Source organism: Oryzias latipes, chromosome 21, assembly GCF_053564925.1.
Source record: "Oryzias latipes strain Hd-rR chromosome 21, Olatipes_Hd-rR_3.1".
Classification (NCBI taxonomy): domain Eukaryota; kingdom Metazoa; phylum Chordata; class Actinopteri; order Beloniformes; family Adrianichthyidae; genus Oryzias; species Oryzias latipes.
This window is the reverse complement of record NC_136257.1, coordinates 1,090,001-1,099,973: the sequence shown is the minus strand read 5'-3', so window position 1 is coordinate 1,099,973 and position 9,973 is coordinate 1,090,001. Positions and strand designations below refer to the sequence as shown.

At 52.2% G+C, this 9,973-nt stretch overlaps 1 protein-coding gene across 3 annotated transcripts in view; it reads right to left on the bottom strand.

Annotated features, from left to right (window-relative positions):
• Nucleotides 1–1,488: 1,488 nt before the first annotated feature.
• The window catches only part of plcl1 (phospholipase C like 1), a 78,879-nt gene continuing 70,394 nt past the window's right edge, over nt 1,489–9,973 (bottom strand). For all 3 annotated transcript variants that reach the window (XM_023950517.2, XM_078939026.1, XM_078939027.1), the window contains exon 12: nt 1,489–2,652. In XM_023950517.2, the coding sequence (XP_023806285.1) occupies nt 2,473–2,652 (180 nt within the window). In that variant the 3' untranslated portion in view covers nt 1,489–2,472. The remainder of the gene's footprint in view (nt 2,653–9,973) is intronic.

Here is a 9,973-nt window from a genome sequence, read left to right as displayed (position 1 = left end):
CAACAACAAATGATGTATCTATATCATTTATATATATATATATATATAAATGATGACCACACCCACGCCGCCGCTGATGACCACACCCACGCTGCCGCTGATGACCACACCCACGCCACCGCTGATGACCACACCCACGCCGCCGCCCATGACCACATCCACGCCGCCGCTCATGACCACACCCACGCCGCCGCTCATGACCACACCCACGCCGCCACTGATGACCACACCCACGCCGCCGCTCATGACCACACCCACGCCGCCACTGATGACCACACCCACGCCGCCACTGATGACCACACCCACGCCGCCGCTCATGACCACACCCACGCCGCCGCTGATGACCACACCCACGCCACCGCTGATGACCACACCCACGCTGCCGCTGATGACCACATCCACGCCGCCGCTCATGACCACACCCACGCCGCCGCTGATGACCACACCCACGCCGCCACTGATGACCACACCCACGCCGCCGCTCATGACCACACCCACGCCGCCACTGATGACCACACCCACGCCGCCGCTCATGACCACACCCACGCCGCCGCTGATGACCACACCTATGCCGCCACTGATGACCACACCCACGCCGCCGCTGATGACCACACCCACGCCGCCGCTGATGACCACACCCACGCCGCCGCTGATGACCACACCCACGCCGCCGCTCATGACCACACCCACGCCGCCGCTGATGACCACACCTATGCCGCCACTGATGACCACACCCACGCCGCCACTGATGACCACACCCACGCCGCCGCTGATGACCACACCCACGCCGCCGCTGATGACCACACCCACGCCGCCGCTCATGACCACACCCACGCCGCCGCTCATGACCCAAACCCACGCCGCCGCTGATGACCACACCCACGCCGCCACTGATGACCACACCCACGCCGCCGCTGATGACCACACCCACGCCGCCGCTGATGACCACACCCACGCCGCCGCTCATGACCACACCCACGCCGCCGCTGATGACCACACCCACGCCGCCACTGATGACCACACCCATGCCGCCACTGATGACCACACCCACGCCGCCGCTGATGACCACACCCACGCCGCCGCTCATGACCACACCCACGCCGCCGCTCATGACCACACCCACGCCGCCGCTGATGACCACACCCACGCCGCCGCTGATGACCACACCCACGCCGCCGCCCATGACCACACCCACGCCGCCGCCCTTGACCACACCCACGCCGCCGCTGATGACCACACCCACGCCGCCGCTCATGACCACACCCACGCCGCCGCTTTTCTTTATCTGCTTCAGGAAAAACATGAAGTCAGCTGCAGCGACACAGCCTCCAACACTGAAACTTCTTCAAAAAGTGAAGCACCTAACTGTGACCCGTTACCCTGCGGGGGTCCTGCGAGCGGGCGGGGTCTGTGTTTGCTCTAACAAGCATATCTGCGTTGTTCTTTATGCATTCATGCAGCGGCAGAAACAGAGGCAACGACAAGGACTGCTCAGCAAAAGTTACTTTATTTAATCCAGAATACACTTTCTTGTTATGTTTAATCAAATAGAAAACATTTTTCAAAATAAAGTGCATTTAATGAATTCTAGATTTTAAAACACACTTTAATAAATAAGCTTCTACTCTTGAGGTTTTACAGAATTATACAAAGCAGCTGAGGAATGACACAAACACTGCAATGTCACCACACGAGTACACACCAGTGTGTCCACATCACAACGTTCTGAAGCAGGAAGCACCACGGCGCCATGGCTCTGCACGGATTCATCTACAGACTGTCGCCCTCTGGCACTGACACATTCTATCCATGTAGAGTTACTCTGACTGTTAGTACACAGACATACTTGGTCATAATTAGAGCTTTTGCAGATTAAAGAATCAGGACGGCTGAGGACAAACAACTGGGTCGATTTCTACTCTGAGTTTACGTTTCAAGGTTAAAAAAGTTTCCTTTCCATAATTTATGTCATGTTTTAGTTATTTTATTGAGAAACGTTTGTATACTTTTTATGTTTCTGCTGTTTGGGATTCAAAGACGTTCCTTCCCATGGTTGTTGGTTATTTTTGAAATATCACTAAAGCTAAAAATGGAAACTCTCTCTTTCTACGTAAGTCTTGTTTCTGGTTTTCTGGTTCTGAATATTTGTTGATCAGACCTCTGAACCATGAGCAGGAACCGCTCCTCCCTGCAGCGTCAGCTGGGACTGAAACTTCCCAAACCTGCACTGGACGGGTTAGCGGGGTGTTTGATCCCCAGAGGAGGGCGGGGGGCGGAGTTTGGTTAAAGTAGCGCTGTCTTTTTCACAAACAGGTCAGGTTAAGCAGAACTGCAGAGGTCTGCGCAGACGTCTGACATCCTGCATGGCTGCACAGAACCAAACCATCAGGAGGAACCCCCTCCTCACAGACAGTTAGGCTCTGCTCTTCATCGCATCCTCTGCTTCCGAGGAGGAGGGGCTTCTGTGCTCCGTCAGATGCGTCCGTTGCTGCTGCGCCGGCTGGACGTGGGGTGGGCCGTGTAGTGCAGCTCGGCCGTTGAAAACGAGGCAGAGCTGGAGGATGTGAGGCTGCAGGCTTCACAGGCCAGAGCCAGCTGCCGCAGGGCATCCAGGGAGTCCACCTTGGCGCCGCGCAGGAGGTCGCTCTGGCCCTGAAGCACACATCATGTGGTAAGATCATTTAATTCCTGTACATTTGGCCTTTTTTACATTCAGGTGAGGTGACGCATATTTTCAGGATAAAACTGCAAGTAAACATTCAGTTTCAAACAAATACATGAAGACAAAGACTCTAAAATGAGCCGTTTTATCTTCACGTGTTAGAATCCCCATGAGGAGGCGGATCTGCTCAAGAAGAGACACTTCAGGGTAAAAGAGCAAAAAGAGTCAGTTCAGACAGAAGACGGCTGACAAGACGCTCGTTTGATGGAAACAAGAACAGAGCTGAGAAGAGAATCTTTTCCAGAGTTAGAGATTTTCAGCACAGAAGACAAAAATCTATCTGATGGGGCGGAGTCCAGCTGTCAGGAGCAAACAGGAGCTGATGATGCAGCTGAGCGAGGAAGACGACGGCCACAAACCTGCTGAAGGTTTACATCTGCTTTAACAGTCATTTACGGATTCTTTTGCTAGTTTTAATGTTTCAATAATCAGAGCTTCAGACCATCAAGTCCATGTTACGGTTTCAGTCACTTTGTGTTTTGTTCCTTGATTTCCTGCTTTATTTTGTAGTATTTCCTGTTTTGTTGTTGTTTTGAGTTTTACCTTGCCCCATCAGTCCTGAGTGTTTCCACCTGTGTCTTGTTGCCTTGTATGTATTTAAGTGCTGTCTTTCCCTTCCTCCTGTGCTGGTCCATATTGTATTCTTCCCCGGTTTTTCGAGCTGAGTGTTATTTAGTGTTTCGAGATTCTAGCCTGCCGTATGCAGTGGTTTTGGTTTTGTCTTTAGTTTATATAATTAAACCCTATTCCCTGCATCCTCCTGCCTCCTCTCCTCTCTGCGCTTGGGTACTTCCCTATTCCCCCCGTAACAGTCCAGGTCGCCTTCCAGTCCCAGGATATCTAAAACCACGCTTTATCTCTGCGGAGCTCCACTCATGGTGAGCTGAGGACTGTAATAAACCTTTGAGGCCAAAATAAGTGTGAACATTTGGACTTAGAGACATCGTCTTTATGATGAATCATGTAGAAATGTTAGTTAGTAACTCATGTAAAGCTTTGCTTCCAACTGCTCTTACGGGTAGATACCGGCTATCTGCGGGTCAAAAATGGACCCGCAGATAGCCGGTATCTACATTCGCTGTCTGTCATTCGCTACGTACCTCTAGATACATAATGTACACAAGGCTACATGTCAGTTGCTCTGACATGTAGCCAAACCTCTTACCGTGTAAGAACACACAGCAAATCAAGATGATCATAATTGCACAGAGAGGTATTCTGGAGGCCATAGGCTATGGACAGTCCTATATGGAGCACGCCGGTGACCCGTACACGTATATCAAGATCGTAGACCTCTGGGTGAACCCGTGGAGAGAAAATGTTCATGCACAGTTTTTTCTGCAACAGCTCACAGTGAGTAAGGGTGGAGTAGGTGAGACACGGGTGAGACACAGGTGTTTCACTGCGATCTCACATCAGGAACCCCCCCCAAATCCTGCAAACTGAGCAAGGAGCCCGTTAGTGCTGTTCACGTGATCAGTGAGCGCTCCTTGCATTCAGCCTGACCGTTAGAAATGTGCAGTTAGTCAGAGTGTAGTTTATGTGGACATCCTATGGGCGACCGACGGTACCTACCGATCACATGCACACCGCGCACGAGCAGCATTTCTGTGAAGTCAGTTAGGAGTCTACTCACACCTTAACGTGGCATAAAGACATGCAAGACTGGATCACTCGTATGTCATAAGTTTGTATAACTTCCTTAGGGATGCTTCAGGCTACATGAACCAAACGCACAGCAATGGTACGTTCCAATTTCATGTTGTTCTTTAGAGTGACCACACGACTCACAAGGACACTATTTGAAGCCAAGTTAGTATCACTGATTGAGCTGTTGCAGTTCAGTATAAGTAAAGGTCTTACAGTGTTTCAGTGTGTGTAAAGATCATTAACACAACGTCTGTCGTCTAGTCAGTGACAGCAAAGACCGAGATTATCTCATGCAAGTTTAAGAACTAAGAAGATGAAAGCAATGACCCGTGTTTACCACTTTTTTTTTTATTTCCCTCTGGATGTTTGTGTCAAAGACATCCTGTCAGCATTGAAACTGTATCTTTGATGCTGAACTAAACATCTGAACTGCTACAGCGTGAACCCGGGACCAGCAAACCTCCTTCACACACAAAAATGCAACACAACACGACTAAAAATAAGGGAAGAGAAACTTGATGTGTGTTTTACTATCAGCTGGGATTTTCCTTCACATTGGCCTTTCCTTGTCCATGTCTATGTCTATGTCATCAGGAATGTTTCCACAGCTCTTTGTTCACATGTTCATTTGTACTACAGACCAATAGGAGGACAGCATAATGACAGCTTTTTCTAGCTACATCGCCAAATGTTTGTAACTTATGACTTTAGAAATCTGAAACTACCATGCAATCACAAAGATCACAAGACAAGAAGAGGAACATTTCTCTCTGGTCTTCCATAGCTAACTCCGTGACTTAGGGGGTGGGGGGGGCATGGTCGTCGCTGCTCCTTGCCCTTCTGCCGTGGGCCGGCGTGGGGGTCGGGGCCTCCGGTGCCTGGCCGGGGGTGGTGGGGGCTCCGTTGGTCGGGGGTCGGGTCCGGCGCCTGGGTGGGGCGGCCTGGGGCGCTGCGTGGTCCTCTGGGCTTGGGTGTGGGGGTGCGTGGTGGGGGGGTGGGGTGGTGGTCTGGCTTGGCTTGGGGGGGTGGTCCCTTTGCCTGTGCTGGGGGGGGTTGGCGGGGGGCGCTGCTCGGGGGGGGGGACCCAGCGGCGCTGGATGGGCTTCCCGTCTACACCTGGGGCTGGGATCGGCCCTTCCCTGGCTCTGGGGCGGGACGGGACAACCCTCTTGGGGCCCCCGGTCGCTCTGGGTGTCATCCGCTTCGGGGTCTGGGGGTGGGGTGGGGTGGGGGTCTTGTCAGCCCTGTCCTGTGGGGGGGCATTCTGGGGGGGGGGGGGGGGGGGGCACTATTGGTACGGGGGGGGTTGACGGGTCGGGTCGGGGTCTCCGCTGAGGCCATCGGCGGTTTCCCCGGCCGGTTGGCTGCCTCGGTCCCGTCGAGGCCTGACCAGAGCTCTTCTAGGGCCGGCGTTTGGGGGTGGGGGCCTGGGCTTGCTCCGGGGGGGGCCGGCGCTTTCTGGCTCCCCTCTCTCTGTGTGGGGGTGGTGGTGCTGGGCCTGGGGTGTCTGCGCCTCCGGGGGTGGGGCCCCGGGGCTGGGTGGGCCTGGCCCCCTTGCTGGGGGGGGGGCGGGGGACGGCTGTTTGACCACCGGGGGACAGTCTATCATCTGTCCCCAACTTACCCCCTTCCTCATATAACCTCATAATAGGGTGAGGGGGTGGGGGGCTTAGCTTGCGATGAGCCTTGGGGGGGGGGTTTACTAGGCAGTGACGCCCCTCCTGTGGTTGCCGTATGGAGTGGGCCCCCCCTCTTTCGGTTTTATTTGCACCTTAGACATGTAGGGCCCTTGGTAGGGGGGGTGCTTGGACATCACTGCCAGCAAGCAGCGGATGTCCTCCTAGCACCCTACCCGCCAATTTTAACCGCACCTTAGACATTTAGGGCCCCTTGGTGGGGAGGGTGAGGGGACGTCACTGTGAGTAATCAGGAGACGTCCCCTTAGTGCCCTACCCGCCAATTTTAACCGTACCCCCCTTAGTACACACACCCCTCCCCCTTCAATATATACATCCCAACATAAACACACACACATGCACACACACACTCTCTCAAACACACATACACGCACACACATTTTGCAAGGAAGGTGGGACCTAGGACCATCTGTCCCCTGCCTCTTCCCTGGTGGGGGGTACGGGCCCCTTTGCAACGGCGGCTGTGTCCCCGGGGTGCCGGCTTCCTGGGCCCGGCGGTGCTCTCTCCGCGCGGTGGGGGGGTTCACATTACATCTGAGCCGGGGGTGTTCGTGTCCCTGGGGGGTGGGTTCTGGTCCTTGCTCCTGAGTGCTGGGCCCCGCCAAATTTCCAACTGTGGCCGAGCCTGGTCGGGCCATATTTACAACACCCCTTGTGGGCCCTCTTTTTTCCCCGGGGTTCCCCCCTTCTGGGCGGGGGCGGCGGGCCCCTGCCTCGCTCCTCCCTGGACCAACCGTGGGCCGGGCGGATGGCTGCCTGGAGTGCGGAGTGGGTCTCCCTTGGGGGGTCCTGGCTCGTACCTGGGGTTGGGGCGGGGGGATGCCCGGAACTCCTGGGTGGTGGTGGGGTGCTCGTCTGGGGCTGTGGGCGTCCTTCTCCGGTGGGGCCCTGCGTTGGGTTCTCCCGGCGCGGCGGGGGGGCTGCTCTCCTGGTTGGGCTGGGGCGGCGCCCTCTTTCCCTCCGTGCCTCCCTGCTCTCTGGCTCTGGGGGCCTTGCGGCGGCCCTGCTGGCCCTGGCCTGGGTGGCGGGCTTGGTCGCCCGGGCGGCGGTTGTTCCCTGCCGGTTCCCGTGTGGCGTTGGGGGGATTCCGGCTGCCGCTGCTGGTGCGGTGGGGGTCTTGGGGTGGGGATGGCTGGGCACTCTCCCTCCTTCTTTTCACGTTCCACCATCCATTTTAGAAGAACATAAACACTCACCTGAGCACAGGTGTTAGCTCAACAGACTGAATGACTGAAATATTTCACACTAGTTGGTTTTAAGGCATAAGTATGCGTGTGAACACTATCTGTTTTGTGTACATGTCAACAGGTGGACATTTTTGCAACTAACAGGTGTGTTTATAACATTTGAGTGTGTGTGTGGACAGGCTCCGCCCTTTTTTTTTGGTTTTTTTTACATTTGAACCTTACCATAATGATTAACAACCAGTAAACTTGCTGCTTTATGCTGCTTCATGGTCTTATCCCCCTTCCCCTCCTATTATCACCCCCTACCCCCCCTCTCTCTAACGTCCCTCTCTCTTCTTCCCCTCTTTCCTTTTCCGTCCGGTCCAACACCAAAGATTTTCAGACATGTTTGAAATTAATAAAGTTTGGCCTCAATTACAAAAGGGGTTTATTCAGACATACCTTTGGTTTGTCTGAAGATTAATAACCCCTCTTGTTAAAGTAAAATATGTCCAACCCAAGAGGCCCTCAGCTCTCATCTGTCTGCCTAGCTGTTGGACAGGACAAGTTAAAAAAAAAAAAAAAAAAGACAAGAAGAGGAACATTTCCGTAAAGTCCCGCTCCGATCATCTTTAGATCAATTTTCAAAGTGTTCCCAGTGGTCCTTAATGATGATTCTGTCGTTTTTTAGCCCAAATCAAATAAACTCTGTCGTTTTCTAGAACAGAGTTTCTGCAGAACGACAGGAGTTCATCAGAAATGTGCCTCTCAGTTGCGGGTGGGACGGTTGGTAAGTAAAAGTAAGCCCGCCCCTGATTTCCTTCATCCCTTTGTTTACACTCTCTCCTGTTAGCTTACAGCCCATCACAACCCCAACCTAACTAAATGGCGGGTAATATTCGAGCTATCCATCCGTACAGTTTAGATCCAGGTTCCAGCTCAGATGAGGAAAACAAAGACGTTCATGGATCTATTTGTCTGCAGGTGGGTGTTTAGAAAGAGGCGTAGCAGGAAGCTGGTGAGCCACCGATTGTAGCAGCTCTGTCACTGGTACAAGCTTTTTCAAACAGCATTTTTCATCTGCTGCTGATTCACGACTTAAGAAATACTCAGAAACGCAATTTTAATCCTAATTTTCTTTTTCCATCATGAGAAAAAATGCCACAAGAGGATGTTAAAAATACTAGAAACACCGTCTTCATTGGTTTGGGTCTTTAACCTACAGTTTTTTCAGCACTATAGGGCACACCAGATTGTCAGGCACACCGTCAAATAATGGACTACACAGACACTTATTTGCAACTTTATCAGGTCCACCTTGCCAGTACCATGTTGGACCCCCTTTAACCTTCAGAACCGCCTTAATCTTTGGTGGCATCGGTTCAACAAGGTTCTGGAAACATTCCTCAGACTTTGGTCTATGTTGACATGACAGCATCAGTTGCTGCAGATTTGTCTGCTGAACATCCATGATGCTGGTCTCCCGTTCCACCACATCCCAAAGGTTCTCTATTGGGTTCTGGTGACTGTGGAGGCCGTTTGAGTCCAGAGAACTCATTGTCATGTTCTAGAAACCAGTCTGAGATGATTCCAGCTTGATCACATGGAGCCTTATCCTGCTGGAAGTAGCATCAGAAGATGGTCCTCTGTGGTCAGAAAGGGATGGACATGGTCAGCAACAATACTCAGGTAGACTGTGGTGTTGGAACCATGCTCAACTGGTACTAAGGGGACCAAAGTGTGCCAAGAAAATATCCTCCACACCATGACACCACCACCACCAGCCTGAACCGTTGATACAAGGCAGGATGGATCCATGCTTTCATGTTGTTGAGGCCAAATTCTGACCCTACCATCTGAATGTGGCAGCAGACATGGAGACTCATCAGACCAGACATTTTTCCATCTTCTATGGTCCAGTTTTGGTGAGTCTGTGGTAAATGCAGCCTCAGTTTCCTGTTCTTAGCTGACAGCAGTGGTACCCGGTGTGGTCTTCTGCTGCTGTAGTCCATCTGCCTCCAGGTTGGACGTGTTGTTCTTTCAGAGATGCTCTTCTGCAGACCTCGGTTGGAACCAGTGGTTCTTTGAGTTCCTATTGTCCTATCAGATGGAACCAGTCTGGTTGTTCTCCTCTGACCTCTGGCATCAACAAGACATTTCTGACCATTGCCACTCACTGCCACTCACTGGATGTTTTCTATTTTTGGACCATTCTCTGCAAACCCTAGAGGTGGTTGTGGGTGAAAATCCCAGTAGATCAGCAGTTTCTGAAATCCTCAGACCAGCCCGTCTGGAACCAACAATCATGTTCAAAGTCACTTCAATCACCTTTTCTTCTCCGTTCTGATGCTGGTTTGAACTGCAGCAGATGGTCTGGACCATGTCTACATGCATACATGCATTGACTTGCTGCCGTGTGATTGGCTGATTAGAAATTGTCTTAATGAGCAATTGGACAGGTCTGCCTAATAAAGTGGCCAGTGACTGTATTTTTGATTCTTCTGTTATATAAAAGGCACACCAAACTATAGGGCACATTACCCGACACCAAAGAGTCAGAGAGCGTCCAAGTCCATCAGTCCGTCAGTTAGTAATACGTAAAAAAACACAATCTGACACCACCATACGTTGGCCATGTTAGCGTATTCATAATAACACCCAACTTTGCTTGTAAACTGTTTTTTCTTCTATCAAAATGATTTTAAAAGAGAACCAGAAATAATCCAACTATAACGTGC